The sequence below is a fragment of the Ceratotherium simum genome, chromosome 36, assembly GCF_057802395.1.
Source record: "Ceratotherium simum simum isolate JZ-2026a chromosome 36, ASM5780239v1, whole genome shotgun sequence".
NCBI classification, from domain to species: domain Eukaryota; kingdom Metazoa; phylum Chordata; class Mammalia; order Perissodactyla; family Rhinocerotidae; genus Ceratotherium; species Ceratotherium simum.
Genome location: NC_141935.1, coordinates 727766 through 744593, shown reverse-complemented (window position 1 = coordinate 744593; position 16828 = coordinate 727766). Strand labels below are relative to the sequence as shown.

At 38.2% G+C, this 16828-nt stretch overlaps 1 protein-coding gene across 2 annotated transcripts in view; it reads right to left on the bottom strand.

Annotated features, from left to right (window-relative positions):
* The window catches only part of KDM5B (lysine demethylase 5B), a 79738-nt gene that overhangs the window by 27483 nt on the left and 35427 nt on the right, over nt 1-16828 (bottom strand). For both annotated transcript variants that reach the window (XM_087424260.1, XM_004438944.3), the window contains exons 3-11: nt 16696-16818; nt 15767-15937; nt 11286-11420; nt 7740-7836; nt 6438-6547; nt 4271-4429; nt 3708-3827; nt 2023-2181; nt 575-756 (exon numbers count right to left, since the gene is read on the bottom strand). In XM_087424260.1, the coding sequence (XP_087280386.1) occupies nt 575-756; nt 2023-2181; nt 3708-3827; nt 4271-4429; nt 6438-6547; nt 7740-7836; nt 11286-11420; nt 15767-15937; nt 16696-16818 (1256 nt within the window). The remainder of the gene's footprint in view (nt 1-574; nt 757-2022; nt 2182-3707; nt 3828-4270; nt 4430-6437; nt 6548-7739; nt 7837-11285; nt 11421-15766; nt 15938-16695; nt 16819-16828) is intronic.

Here is a 16828-nt window from a genome sequence, read left to right as displayed (position 1 = left end):
TTAAAAAAGTAAAAAATAAAAAAAAGTCCAAATACCTGTCCATTCCCCCCACCACCCCTACCACAAAGACAAGGCCCACTCTACTCTGTGTAGCAATGTCAGAATTCAGCACACAAAGCAGAAGCTAGCAGTCCCAGGGACGGGGAGGACACCATGGCACATACACTCCACTCCTCTCCCAAGGGCTACCTGGGCCACCACTGCCACCAAATGAGATTTTCCATAGCAAAGGCAATGCTCAATGCTTTTTAATCTTTCTATGAGTAAAGACTTCTTTGACAATTGGATAAAAGCTGTCTACTCTCTCCCCAAATCACACACACACACACACACACACACAAATATTGTGTGTGCAATTTCAGGGGATTCATGGATTTCCTAGGAAACCTTAAGAACCACTGTCTTAACTTGGTAGGATGCCTGTTCAACAGAGGTGAAAAATCTTAGAGAAAAAGAATAGCTCATTACTCCTCAGACATAGGAGATGTATCACAGTTAAGACACACCTGAGATGAAAAGGAAAGTTTCCCAACCCAGTTTGCATACTATTCACAGGTTATTTAGAACTTCTCACCAGTGCAGGTAGTTAATTGAATAGCTCCAGTGGTCTTCAATATGCCAGCAGAATGAAGAAAAGCACATTCCCACATACAACCAAGGAAGTTTCATGCCACATATATCAGCAGTAATGTGGGCAAGGACAGACTGCTCCATCACTGGCATATTGTTCAAATTCCAGCCACTATCAAGATATTCCTAAAAATAAGGAGACAAAAAAAGTATAAAGGTATAGCTATATCAAGCTAACATTTTAGAACTGTGATTGTTTCAAAACCTAGCTGAAAACAGTCTCCTCCAAAATACAAAGGCTGAGGCAGGAGGGATGGAGGAGAGGCCACTAGGCTGACCTCTTGGATGCCCACAGAACAGTTTTACCCAGTTTTTAGCTTTTATAGAAATGGACTGAGATAGTATATACTTTTGTATCTGCCTTTTTTGTTTTGTTTTGTTTTTTTGGTGGGGGGCCTCTACAGGAGTATACACAGTATGAATCCATTTACATAAAGTTCAAAAATACGCCAACTAATCCATGGTGTTACAAGTCAGGATAGTGTGGTTTTTGTTCTGAGACAGAGAAGGTAGTGAAGGAGAGAGCACAAAAGGGAAGCTTCCAGGATACTGGTAATGTTCTATTTCTTGTTCCAGTGCTGGTTTCATGGGTGTATTCAGTTTGTGAAAATTCATCAAGCTGTACACATGAGATTATGTACTTTTCTATGTGTATGTTAGATTCCAAAAATGTTTACAAAAAAAAAAATCTCTTGGGCCGGCTCCGTGGCTTAGCGGTTAAGTGCGCGCGCTCTGATGCTGGCGGCCCGGGTTCGGGTCCCGGGAGCGCCCCGAGGCACCACTTCTCCGTCCAACGTGAGGCCGGGTCCCACGTACAGCAACTGGAAGGATGTGAACCTATGACATACAACTATCTACTGGGGCTTTGGGGGGAAAAAACTGAATAAATAAAATCTTTAAAAAAAAAAAAAAAAAAAAAAAATCTCATTTCCTACTAGGATAGGAATAAAAACCTTCCTAGGAGCTTGCTAGTGTGGAACATAATAAACTCATAAACACTAAATTGCAAAGATAAATTGGTCTGGTCCCAATCTCTCAGATATTTTTCAGGAGAAACCAAAGTTTTAGAATCTGAAAGTAAAGAGAGGTATGTAATTTTCCCATATCACAGTGTAGTGGCACAGTTGGGACCAGAATTCTGTGGGCTCTTTCTACTTTTCTTGAAATTGTTAAAACTCTGGTAATTAAGGATTTGCTGAAAGTAATCACAAATTACTTAAGCCAACCAAACAGAATTTCAACTAATAACTCAAGTTCCAAGCTACATATATTTTTTGCAGTAAGTTGCTATTAATCCAGTATTATGCCCTTTAGATCAAGGATATGTTGAACCATCAGCTTTAAATGCAGGTCTCCCCCTCAAAATATAAGTGCCTCACAGTGAAAGCCTACCTCTTCCTCGGGTGAAAGTTTGATTTTCCCATCGCGGACAGGGAAGCCACTGCCAAATTCCTTTGAGGCAATATCAGCTCCATACTCCACTGTAACATCCTCTTCAATAGTGCTTACCAGTCGCCAAAATTCTTTCTCAACCAGTTCTGTGGGAACCATCTGGAAACAAAACAATGAGGAAGAGAAAAAAATGAATTTTCTCAGACACTCACAAACTGCCTGTGACCAATCTGACTAAAGAAGCTAAGTGACAGGAATCACAGGATAGCACCCTAAGGAAAAACCGTTCCACAATTGATCACAGGCAGTTCACACATGAAAATTATTTTCTAAAAGGAATTTTCTAACTATAACAGTTGAGAATTGATTAAGAATTCATGTTCCTCTATCACCAACCTGGCCATTACAGTTAAAGGGAGTCAAGGAAAGCAAAATGCTGACATGTAAGAAGTGGGGATATTTTTTTGTTTCGAGGATGCAACACACAACTTGGTTGACTATTCTACAGTAATAACTGCGTTTGAATGATGCTTTATTCTTTGAGATACGTTCAAACACATTACCTGAGTCCATCCTTATTCTTTTCACTAGACCTGTCTGAGAGTAATGTGACAACCATGATGAAAAAGACAGGATGTAGAAAATGAACAGAAATAGCAATTACTTTGCAGCAGCATGCACTAATAACATAAAGAGCTAGCAGACTGAGTGTCTAGGATCTGTTGTTAATCTGATGCTAATCTGATGCAAGCCCACAGGCAGGTAACCTAAAAGCCTACCCCTCAAAGTCTTCATCTTTTAAGTAAAATAAAAAGCCAATCACAGATAGAAGAGGTCATATGCAAGTCACCAGAACCAGTTAAGCAAACACATGGGGAAATAATATAATGCATGAGGGATCAAAAGCACTGAAAATTCAAATGGAGTATAACTTGAATTTATAAGCCCATTAAACAAGCAAACATTTTAAGTAACTTAACAGTTAATACTAGCGATGTTAGGGAAAAACAGGTTCACTCATATATTGCTAGGATCCCATAAATGATACAGCTATTATCTATTATTAACTATTACTGGGAAAAGAATGGATAAATACTCTCATCTGTTCTCAGTAATCATCTCAAGAAAAGAATCCAACTAAAAAGATCTACACAGCTGAAGTGTTTGCTGTAGCATTTTGTTAGTAGTCAGAAAAAACACAGCTTATGTATCCAGAATTACAGTAGAAAACCATTTAATTTTGGTGTACTCATTTGATGGAATATTAAATGCTGAATGAAACATGCTTATGCTTCTAAGTGAATAAAGGAGAATTTAAAATGAACTCATCCTAAAGTTTACAATACTAACTTGTGATAACAAAACAATATATAAATGTGTTCCCAATTCATAGCATACTGATTGGCATACAGTTTGAGTTGAAAGGATTGCCGATGATTTCCTTTATTGGTGTTGTTACTGTTGCTGTACGATCTGTGTGGAAAAGCTTATCTTTAGGGAAATCAATTGAAAAATTAGAATGCATTTTAAACTATTATGGAATTTTAATACCACTAAACAAATTAAAGGTTTCCTTGTGCATGCTAATGACTATCAGAGATAAGCAGGACTCAACCTTGTCTAAAGATACGTGTTTCTCCCAAAGTCACTAAAATCCTAAATCAAAGCAGTATGTATGTACATACATGCACTGGCATGTTGAAGTAGTCAGATTTGAAGGCATCTGCCATTTCCCCAAAAGTACGCAGGGTATAGTCCCTGGCTGCTTGTTCAAAGCCAAATGCTTCTTGTGGCTTACTACATTCCTGGGGGGGTGGGTAAGAAAAAGAAAAAAACATTTTTTATTTTTACATATATATTCATTTATTTATACATGTATATATAGCAGATCACTAAAATTACTTCTATGGTGTAACTCCATTTGTTTAAAATACCAAAATATTGACAGTGGTCACCTTTGGATTGTGAAATCATTTATCTCTTAAGTCATTCAGTGTTTACGAATTTTTGCAAAGAGCATACAATGCTTTTTTAAATGAAAAAAAAATTTTTAGTATAGTTATTAAAATTTCTGTCTCTTCGCTCTGCATAGCCGTGGAACTCACTTCTAAGACCTCCTTCCTATTCAGGTCCAGCCAGTTTTTTTCACGGGCCTCATTGTTATCAATTAACAAATCTAAAACCCAAAGGCAAAGAAAAAATATTCTGAAGGGAATTTTCTAAGGCTATCTCTGCCATTGTTTCTTACCTGAGCCAAACACTTAGGACACCTCCAGTCTCCCTTGGGAACATCATGGAGAGGTGGGATCAAGCAAAAGGTATGGTAACTGTCATCACACCCATCACACAAGAGAAGCCGGTCCTCATCATTGCCACTGCCACATAAAAGGCAGACATACAGGTCCACCTGTAGCAATGAAAATGTGTACAGAACAAAGGGACATTGTGAAATTCTAAGAATGAAATGGATCTGAGGCATAGTCTCTCCACCCTGCTTCAAATGAAAATGCTTCACCGTCTATAAGGAATATTTTAAATAAAAATGCTTCAACTTCTGTAAGAGATATTTCACAATACCTCATGCATTCCCAACTCTAAAGTGTAATCTCCAAGCTTTCTCAACTGTGTGTTTTAATTAAACTTTGTTAATTAAACATCTAGCTTTCAGTAGTTTAGAAAGACAGTCTTCTAGAAGAATAACATGTAAGGTAATAAATTATCAGCCTAACCAAAAATAGAATTTATAAAGGAAAAATTCAATTTTGCCATGTTTAAAAGGAAAGAAAACTGTTTAAGTTAATTCACCACATTAAATTACCACTTTATATTCTAATTAAAGAGTCATGGTTAAGAAGTTCCCCAAATACACAGGAATAAAAATAGTTATTACCTGTTATGGGCCGAATTGTGTTCCCCCAAAATTCGTATCTTGAAGTCCTAACCCCTAATACCTCAAAATGTGACCATATTTGAAGAAAGGGTCTTTAAAGAGGTAATTAATTTTTTTTTTTTTTTTTGGTGAGGAAGATCAGCCCTGAGCTAACATCCATGCTAATCCTCCTCTTTTTGCTGAGGAAGACCGGCTCTGAGCTAACATCTATTGCCTATCCTCCTCCTTTTTTACCCCAAAGCCCCAGTAGATAGTTGTATGTCATAGTTGCACATCCTTCTAGTTGCTGTATGTGGGATGCGGCCTCAGCATGGCCTGAGAAGTGGTGTGTCGGTGCGCGCCCGGGATCCGAGCCCGGGCCGCCGGTAGTGGAGCACGTGCACTTAACGGTTAAGCCACGGGGCCAGCCCAAGAGGTAATTAATTAAAGTAAAATGAGGTCTTTAGGATGTGCCCTAATCCAATTTGCCTGATGTCCTTATAAGAGGAAGAGATTAGGACACAGATATGGACATAGGTAAAGCCACGTGAAGACACAGGGAGAAGCCATCTACAAGCCAAAGAGAGAGGGCGCAGGAAAAAACCAACACTGTGGACACCTGCATCTCAGACTTCCAGCCTCCAGAACTGTGGGAAAATAAACTTCTGTTCCTTAAGCCACTCAGTCTGTGGTACTTTGTTATGGAAGCCTTAGCAAACCAATATATTATCCAATAATAGAAAGCTAAGAATTGAACTAAACAGAGAATCTCACTTTTTCACAGTCTTTGCATTGTAGTAAATAAAAACCTGGGCTCTGCTAGCTTTTGATTGCACTGTTTTGGGTGGTGAGGGGAAGGGGATATGATATTTATGAAGAGAATATTTAATTGGAATAATTTCAAATTCCAAGATGAAAAGCACTGTTGTTGGGCCAGCCCGGTGGCGTAGCAGTTAAGTGTGCGCACTCCACTTTGGTAGCCCAGGGTTCGCAGGTTCAGACCCCGGGCACGCACCAATGCACCGCTTGTCAAGTCATGCTGTGGCGGCGCTCCATATAAAGTAGAGGAAGATGGGCACAGATGTTAGCCCAGGGCCAATCTTCCTCAGCAAAAAGAGGAATTTTTTTTACAGACATAACATAAAAACTTAAATTTCCATTTGAGTAAACGGCTGCCCAGTCCTCCAAACTCTGCTGGGTCCTCACATCCTACCCCCACTCTTTCTTTTTCCTTCCTTGTTGGAAAGCTGGAAAGCATCAACTTGAATTCTGATCTAGCCTCCAGCTCATCTGGAAGTGGGCTAGTGATTTATGAAAACTCTACATGATCTAGGTCACCATCATTCAGTGCTAAACTGAACGTACTCAAGAAAAATAGCTGTCAATGACCCTCAGATGTTACTACTATTTTCATGATGCATTCGTCTATTTCCTCAATTATAAACTGATACTATAAACGGACTTGAAAAGGTCTTTTCATTGTCAGACACTAAGCTAGCAGTCTTAAATAAGGAACGAAAGTATAAACTGGGAGGTTTCAACTCACAGCATTGGTTGTTTTTTTAGATCGACTCCTGGGTTTTTCCTTTTCATTTTCTACACTATACTCTTTCTTCTCAATGGGTTCTTGCTTGATGTTGCTTTTCATTTCTTTCTCTGTAAGAGGCAATCCACGTTAGCTCTTTCTGTACTACGCTTTTCTTATATTCCTCCTCCCGCACCTTATCACTTCCCTCCCAAAGCACGCACTGGACAAAACTTTGTTTCTTTTCATTTTAGCAGCAGTAGCACCCAGTGTTACTACTATGTTTAAGGGCTCAGTGCTTATTACTTCATGATAAAATGCAAACTCTCATCCCATTTAAATTCTAAGACATGGGTACTTCTGGAGATGTTGCTCAGGTTTGCATGCTTTTTAAATAGGGGCTGAAGACACAGTCTTCTTAAGACCAAGACATGACATATATTGATCAAAGCAAGTTCCTCTTCATTTTGACTGTGATAGACTGACAATTCACCAAATTGCTTCTCCTCCACATTATAGATTATCCCTCCATGATCTAAGATACTTACCTCTCTAACTTCCTGGTTCCAAAGACTTAGAATTTTGGCTAAAACACTGGCTATCAATTAATGAACTATCCTGTGGTAGGCATCATGCTAAATGCTTTCCATAAATTATGTAATCTTCTGCAACAAATCCGTTTCAAAGATAAGAAAAGTGACATTAAAAGAAGTCAAGAAATATCTCTAAGCTCATACAACTAGTTAGTGGTTAGGCCAGGATTCAGATTCAGATCTGTGTTTTTAAAAATCCATCTACTTTCTACTACATTGTGCTGCCTTTCCACTAACTCACCAATCACTAAGAAGAGCCAATTTTAATAACTTCTCAATTTGCATGTGCCTGCCGATATAGGATATAAGGTATCTCTTAAGAGAGTCCCAAACCAGTGACTGACATCAAGCAATAACCAGGCAAGCAATTATCAACTAAAATTCAGATTTAGAAAGCATCTCTGCCTGCCATGCCTGAAATAAACCTACCAGACATTTGTAAAAGGAACCTATGCTTTTCACAAATCACTTCTTTTCAATGAATGCTATTGAGCCAAATTTCAAAGTAGCAACTAGTGACAGCTGAGAAACTCAATCACATTTCTATGGCTTATATTCATCTGTTTACCTCTCTTACTGGTCATTTAACTATATATTTTAATTTTATTTCTCAAGGCCCAAGCCCGTGACTAGTATGTAACAGTTGCTCAAATATTCTCTTAATAAATGAATAATTGTTTTTACTTATTCATTGTTTACTTCTTTCCTATTTGTGGATAAACTTTCTTACCATTTTCACATTTTGGAGGTGGACAACCCATTCGACGTCTCAGGTTATGTGTCCTGGCTTCTGTGGTCTCTTCTGGTTCTATTTTAATATTCATGGCCTTTAAAACAAAAATTGTCATATACATGAATATTTCCTTTAAAAAGAAAGAAATCTTCTAAAATCCAATTGGAATCTCAAGGTGACTATAATCTTAGAAACTGTCTCTATTAATATGGCATTCAAAACATACTTCTCTCTCTCCTTAGAGGAGAGATCTCACCCTTAAAATTACTATTATTTAAGGAATGGATGAGAAATCTTAAAAGTTACAAGAGTATTCTCCACTTCAACAGGTGAAAAAAATAGGGAAAAGCCAAAGGATCAGGAACAAATTATGGGAAGTGTTACTACCCAAATTGGGAAAAGCTCTTACTTTCCTTCTAGAAGCTTCTCAATTCTCATCTACTCACCTTATGCTGTATTCAGTCACCACTAAGCCAAATCTTAAAGTTATATAAATATTATAATTTCATTAGCCTATAAGAGTTTGCTGACTTCTTCCAAAGCTGGCAAGCACTGATGAAAAACTCAGCTTCCAGGGGCCGGCCTGGTGGCGCAAGCAGTTAAGTGCGCGTGCTCTGCTGCGGCGGCCCAGCGTTTGCCAGTTCGGATCTCAGGCGCGCACCGATGCACCGCTTGTCAAGCTATGCTGTGGCGGCATCCCATATAAAGTGGAGGAAGATGGGAATGGATGTTAGCCCAGGGCCAGTCTTCCTCAGCAAAAAGAGGAGGATTGGCAGATGTTAGCTCAGGGCTGATCTTCCTCACAAAAAAAAAAAAAAAACAAAAAAAAACTCAGCTTCCACAATAATTTTCTATTAATTCTTTTAGTAAACCATTATTAAAAACTACTCTTCTGGAAAGGAACAGACACTTCTCCAAAGAAGATACACAGATGGCCAATAGGCACATGAAAAGATGTTCAACATCACTAATCATCAGGGAAATGCAAATCAAAACCACACTAAGATATCGTCTTACACTCATTAGAATGGCTACAATCACCAGGACAAAAAACCACAAATGCTGGAGAGGCCGTGGAGAAACGGGAACCCTAATTCACTGCTGGTGGGAATGCAAACTGGCACAACCTCTATGGAAAACAGTATGGAGATTCCTCAAAAAATTAAAAACAGAAATATCTTATGATCCCGCTACCCCACTACTGGGTATCTACCCAACGAACCTGAAATCAACAATCCAAAGAGGCTTATGCACCCCTGTGTTCATTGTAGCATTATTCCCTATAACCAAGACATGGAAGCAACCCAAGTGTCCCTCGACTGATGAGTGGACAAAGAAGATGTGGTATATAAATACAATGGAATACTACTCAGCCATAAAAAAAGACAAAATCGTGGCCAGCCTGGTGGCACAAGCAGTTAAGTGCGTGCGCTCCGCTGCGGTGGCCCAGGGTTCGCCGGTTCGGATCCCAGGTGCACACCAACGCACTGCTTGTCAGGCCATGCTGTGGCGGTGTACCATATAAAGTGGAGGAAGATGGGCACGGATGTTAGCCCAGGGCCAGTCTTCCTCAGCAAAAAAAGAGGAGGATTGGCAGATGTTGGCACAGGGCTGATCTCCTCACACACACACACACACAAAAAGACAAAATCGTCCCATTTGCAACAACATGGATGCACCTGGAGGGTATTATGTTAAGCAAGATAAGCCAGAAAGAGAAAGACAAACACCACATGATTTCACTCCTAAGTGGAAGATAAATCAATACATGGACAGAGAGAACTGTCTGGTGGTTACCAGGGGCAAAGGAGGTGGGGGGTGGGCACAAGGGGTTAAGGGATGCATTTATATGGTGACTGACAAATGATAATGTACAACAAAAATTTCACAATAAAGAAAAAAAAAAAAAACTACTCTTCTAGCATCACTAAATTATTAGGGATTCCCGTATCACTGAGGGTATATAAGCTTGTCTCAGTTTCCATTGTTTCTTTTTTAAATAATGATATTAAGGTTCATGTTCTTTTTTTTTTTTTTTTTAGAAGATTTGCCCTGAGCTAACATCTGTTGCCAATCTTCCTCTTTTTTCTTCTCCTTTTCCCCAAAACCCCAGTGCATGGTTGTGTACATGACAGTTGTAGGTCCTTCTAGTTCTTCTATGTGAGCTGCCGCCACAGCACAGCTACTGACAGACGAGTGGTGTGGTTCTGTGACCCGGAACTGAACCTGGGCCGCCAAAGCAGAGACCGCCAAACTTTAACCACTAAGCCATCAAGGCTGGCTCTTCCATTGTTTCTTAAAGTGCTAATGCTTATTGGTAAACCAAAATAATTTGTGTGGTCTGTAACACTTAAGTATTTGTGGAACTATACTTGATCGTTTTTGCCTGTATTCATGCATACATATTCAAGATGTCCACTGGTAACAATTTCTTCCAGGGAGATATCATCACCATTATATGTCACCAAGGCAGACCTAGGCATCCACAGCATTAGGGCACGTCTTATACACTTAAAGATCAACATGTACTCAAACAGGAACTGATTCTTAGACTAATGAACTTTCAGTATGCTTATAGGCTTCAAATAACCATATTTTCCTATTTTGAGGAAGTCAATTCAGAAAAACGGAGTCACTAGATTTTTTCATATCTCCAACTTACCTAAGTGAAAAACAATTCCCTTATTTATCCATTTCCTCAGAAAACAAAATGGCTGATTTTTTTCATCCTCAAACAATAATTACTAAATAACCACAGACTGATTTAGAAACCCAATTAATGCAATGAGGCTTCCCGGCTCTAAATTGTTCCTAATATATTAATCACTAACTCTTAATACTCACACGCCCATCAAACAAGGCAGTAACCCAGAACCTTCACATCTCTTTATGGGAATAAGCTAACTGGGAAAAGACTCTTCCTTTCCCAGGGGAAACCTCTCAGAGCAGAAAAATCTTAAAGCAAACCGTCCTTCTTATCAGTCTTTCACTCCTCCTGATCTTCCCTCAAGTTTTACTTTCATTTCATCTTATATATTCAATGCCCCCATCCCCACGCTGTCTAATTATTTTCTGTCTTAGAATAAATGTTTGCCATAGATTCCATACCCCTTTTTAGGAAGTCTGAGAAAAATAGGTTTCACTATCTTCTAATCTCTCTTTTAAAAAAATTGTTCTTTTCAGCAAAAATCTTCCCAGCTTCACATCTACTAGTCTTAATCGTCAATAAACACTGCTTAACTTCATGAAGGCAAGAGGCAAACCAAACACCATCACAATGAATGCCTGCCTATTCTTCCTAAGGCTCTGACTGGTAACAATTAAGCAGCTCAGTCTGTGCAGACACCATAAACCTACAAAGCGTTCTTCGATTCCTTATACCCTTTGACAGCTCAATTCTCCCAGGTGTAAAAGGTAGAATACACACAGCACCCCTCTGTGAGGTTAACATGGTTCAAAGCCCCGAAGAGTACACATGTAAGAGAAATCCAGTGTCAGACAGACATTGTAATAGAGCTCGGGAATTCCGTCTGATCATCTCACCTCTGCTCTCATGCGTTTTGCTCGTCGGGCTGGGGGGCATGTTTCCGAGAGCTGTACAGACTGCCTCTGGGGAATATCATGGGGTTTGTACTCCTTGTCCTTTGTATCTGTGGTCAGGTTTGGCTTCTGCAGACACTAGAAATAAAACACAATTGTACTGATGAATTTCTCCCTTTTTTTAATCTTAGAGAATTTCACTGGATTTTTGCAAGGTATATTTTACAATAATTTATGTAGATACATAACAGGTCTACAATTTTTAAAACCTAAATAAACACGAAGACAAGTCTGCAATTAGCAATCACACACACACAGATATAACAGCTTAAAAAGTTCTTTCAGCAGGTGAATGGTGCTGCTTCAATTCATTTAATTGTTGATGTCATCAGATTACAGCAGGCTCAAGGCACTCCCAATGAGCCTGCTGAAATTATCCCTGCTTGCAACTGTCAATTAACTGAAGGCCCAAATAGTCAGAAAGGCCCTTTATAAGTTCCCAAAATAACTTTCCATATTGAGCATATCTCATTTTTAAAAAAGTGTTCAGAGTAATAAAATAGGGAATCTTACAGGTTTTCTACACTTTACAATCCTGTAGTTTTAAACCTAACTAGCAATGTTCTATTATCAAAAGCTAACATCTGAGGTGAGAAAAAAGTCAGTTGACTAAAATAGTAGTCTCCCTTATTAGTTCAACTTATTCCTGCATTTACTTCAACATATTTCTACAAAGTCTAACTCACAAGGCAAAGGTTAATAGGTAGCCCACAGCAATAACTTTGGTTCTGATCAGACAAGAGTCTCTTCTTGCTTTGATTTTTCTTTTTAGTTTGATTCTAAGCTGGCTGAAAGAGGGTATTTAATGCCATGACAAAAAAACAGAGTGACAACAAAATATTACCACTGAATCCAATAGAAACTTCAAGTACTACTCTCTCAGAAGAGGACAAACAAAAATCACAAGAAGCATCTTTAAAAGCAGGTTCCAAAATGTAATACTTAGAGTATATTATATTATCTATACTTGGAATAAGATATACTAAAATAATAACCCTCTAGAACTCTTTTTTTTTTTTTTAAAGATTTTATTTATTTTATTTTTTCCCTCCAAAGCCCCAGTAGATAGTTGTATGTCATAGCTGCACATCCTTCTAGTTGCTGTATGTGGGACTCGGCCTCAGGATGGACGGAGAAGTGGTGCCTCGATGCGCACCCGGGATCCGAACCCGGGCCACCAGCGTTGCAGCGCGCGCACTTAACCACCAAGCCACAGGGCCGGCCCAAGAACTCTTGGCTCTTGGATACCATTACTACCAGTCTCACTAACAAGACTGGTTTCTTCCTCTTAACATTTGAAGAAAGAATTCAGAGAATGTGGGAAGGAAAAAAGAAAATATAGAGCAACCACCTAACAAAATCTACTTCTAACATTTAAGAAACATGATATACTAAAAAAAAAAGAGGAGGATTGGCATGAATGTTAGCTCAGGGCTGATCTTCCCCACAAAAACAAAACAAAAAAACTGTAAAATAAAAATAAAATAATAATAATAAAAAAAGAAATATGATATACTATAAAAATACTTCACAAGTAATGAATCTACCACTGGTACAACTTATAAATATTAAATAATCTGCTCATTCTAATTAAACCTATACATTGATTTGATCTGGAAATGTTAACTAAATTTGTATGGAATATTACCTTCCCTTCTGTAATAAGCCCTCAATTGCACATTCAGAGTATGTTTGGTGAAAGCACAAAGATGGAAATAAAACCTGTCCACCATCTAAATTAACCGCTTTTATGTATTACATGAACTTTCTACTTAAGACCTAAAAGTACATGTGATTGTGGAGACACAAATTGAGCTGAATGACAAATTTTATTAAGTGGATAGTCAGAAATGCAGATATTATAGATTTGGTCCCTATCTCCCACTAGTCTAAATGGTTCCATAATCTATGGTCTGCTTGGTTCTATAAGGACTTTAGAGACCAAAGGTCAAATCAAGCTCAGAAGCTTTTTAGAATACATATGAAGAGCTTTATTATTTTTTCCAAATCTCAATTCAAAACCACACCTGAGTGTTTGTTTTATATCTAATGCTATCACATGCAGACTCTTTAATTTTAACCTTTGAGAAACTGGGTTGCTTTCAAGTTTTGGCAATTATGAATAATAAAGCTGCTGTAAATATCCGTGTGCAGGTTTTTGTGTGGAGGAAAGTTTTCAACTCCTTTGGGTGAATACCAAGGAATGTGATTGCTGGATAGTATGGTAAGAGTGTTTAGTTTTCTAAGAAACCACCAAACTGTCTTCCAAAGTGGCTGTACCATTTTGGTTCCCACCAGCAATAAAAGAGGTCCTGTTGCTCCACATCCTTGATAGCATTTGGTTTTCTTAGCGTTCTGGATTTTGGCCATTCTAATAGGTGTGTAGTGGTATCTCACTGCTGGTTTCCATTCCTTTTTAAAATGTGTGTCTTCTGATTCTCCTTTCCTCTAAGAATTATTTTCAAAAGTAAGAGACGGGCATAAAAATCTATGTACAAAGAATGCCCATCATAGTATTATAATTAAAAAAAAAAAAAAACTGGAGCCAACCTAAACATTCAGCAACAGGAGAAATCAAATCTAGGTCTGGCAATAAAAATGGAATGTCACGGAGTCATTAAAAACTCTATCTTCCAAAATATTCAATGACAAGGCAAATGTTTGTGATTGTTAAGTAGAAAAAAGCAGGATACAATCCTGTATATGAAGAATACATTCCCAATTTGTGTTTACATGCATAAAGACAGCCTTGAAAGAAAAAACAGGTGAAAGGATTACGAGTGATTTTATTTTCATCACACTTTGTTTTTAAACTTTCTACAATGAATAGGTATTAGTGCCTAGAACATACCTGGCACATAGGAGGCCCTTCAACAGATATTTATCTGTGCTGTGGATGTAATGTTTGTAAAGGATATCTGTAAACACCTACTTCTTTCAGACTCTGTATAAATGTTTACATGCTTTTCAACTATGAAACTACACTGCCTCTCTGACTATAGATGAGATGTTTCTAAAGTGCTGCAAGCCATAAAGCAAGTAGATTCTCTTTCCCCTTATTCACTGTAACTTCCATACAGAAAAAGGAAGGTTAATAAGGAGAAAATCTATTGTGGGCAACTCTATCTCTAGATCTGATTATGAAACAGAGGCATAAAGGTTCCACATAATGTTCTAAACTATTTCATCCATGGGTTCATTAAACATGCACACAACATACATTAAAAAAAAAAAACTCGGGGCTGGCCCGGTGGCACAGTGGTTAAGTTCAGCGTGCTCCACTTCGGTGCCCCAAGTTCACGGGTTTGGATCCCCAGTGTGGACCTACACCACTTGTCAAGCCATGCTGTGGCAGCGACCACGTACAAAATGGAGGAAGACAGGCACGGATGTTGGCAGAGATACAATCTTCCTCAAGCAAAAAAAGGAAGACTGGCAACAGCTGTTAGCTCAGGGCCAATCTTCCTCACCAAAAAAAAAACCCCAAAAAACCCCTCAACAACTTTCTGAATATTAGATTGGTTATATTCTTCTATACTGAAAAGAAGGCTTATCTGGAATCAAGGGAGAGAGGGAAGAAAAACACAACACTACAAAAATCTATAGGATTTAAGATTACAGATGGTATGCCTATAATTTCAAGACAGAGTTTTGATTAGTAGTTTACCCTCTGAAACTATGCTATTATCTTCCTACCTCTCTACCGCACAGTAACAATTCTTAAAACTATAGGGCTTACTGCTCTAGCCTTATTTACACTCCAAAGGTGTAAACAGAGTATGACATTCTTCTTTCTAACCAGGGCCTTGAAATAAGTGGAAGGTCTTTATAACACTGTTTTACTTTAATTAGAACAAAAGTTTTTACCTGAATAATTTATCTAAATACCGTCTTTGTAAGGAAACAAACATGGCTACATAGGAACTATTAGAAAAGGGATCCCTCAGCTTTCCAGCATTGTTAAGTCCTCTAATCTTTACCAATATCAATATTCTATCTGAAAATCTGCTTGGAGATCTCAGCTGGCAAAACAGAACAGGAAGGCAAGTTATTTCACATATTTGTACCTTCATGTGACAACCAGGAATACACTTTAAATAGCAAATGAATGCTAAAGCTCCATAACAAGTAGATAATAACCAACTCCTCATTGTAAGAAAGCAACATCTATAGTGAAGTTAATATAAATATCAGCTTTTGACAGCAAAAGGGTATTTCCTCTACAATGTCATTCATGCCAAAAACAAACTTCTAAGTATGGCTGCTCTCAAAGAGAACAACCAAAACATTAGAGGAAAACTTCACAAAACAAAGTCTTCTAAACAATGTCTTCCACACGTATCAAGGCCCTTTTATTCCCTCTAAAAGACAATGTACCAATAAGCAGTGAAATAAAATAGGTTAAGGCTAGCCACAATACTCACCCTCAAACTGTCTCCAGACAGGAATAAGTTGTAGGGGTTGAGGATTCGCTCATAATGCCCTCTGATATGGGAGCCCACAGCTTTGCCAGGAGCAAACCCCATCTTGGTGGCAATTTTGGTCCATTTTCTATCCTTGCAAACCACCGCAAATCCACCTTCTTCTGCAACTAACTGTTAAATAAAATGGCAAAAGAAATTAGAAACACCTATGTGGAAATCACTTCTAATTCCCTCATGCCTAGGTATAACTCCAAGAACAAAATGTTCTTGGCTGTGGTAATCTTTTGAAAATACATTTTCCAAGTCAAAAGAAAATATATATGCACTATTAATTTTATACTAGAAAATTAAAACATCACTTTTGACAGCATAAATATTTTTTATCCACCAAAAGCTATTTCTCAGTTCCCCAAAGCAGTCAAGATTTTCTAGGAGGAAGAACTAGATTTAACAATTAAATCTCTAATAAAGAAAGGGTCCTGATACTTAGTCCAACTCAGTGACCCTTAAAAATCTCCATCAGATAAGGTGTAGGCAGGATAGCGGCATGTTTGGTGGAAAGTATGTAGGTTTCAGACTGAAGCGAACTTTAAGTTAAGGTACTGAGTTATGACTCAGCTTTTTAGCTTGGTCAATTTTCTCCCCTGAGCCTCAGTTGTCTTATCTGTAATAAAACAGAAAGGAGCAGCTTACAAGACTATTGTAAAGTTTAAAAACTACAAAAAATAAAAAAATAAACCAAGCGGCAGCAAAACATTTCACAAGACAAGGCTTTCAGACCCGACAAGTAGAGCCCGATAAATCCCTAGACTGAACGGAGAGTCTCATTTTACATATTTCAAACAGTAAATTTCTTTTTAAAGCAAAGAAGATCAAATTCATGCTGTCAGAAGGATTATGAAATGAGCGAGATGGGCATTAGCCTTTACCTTATTAAGTTGAAATAAGTCCAATATCTTCCTCTCCACGTGTGGGATTTTCAGAGTACTTCCCTGTAACTCCCAGTACTTTGCAATCTGGTCCAAGAAATTCAATTTTACACGAGTCTGGGCCTAAGTGACA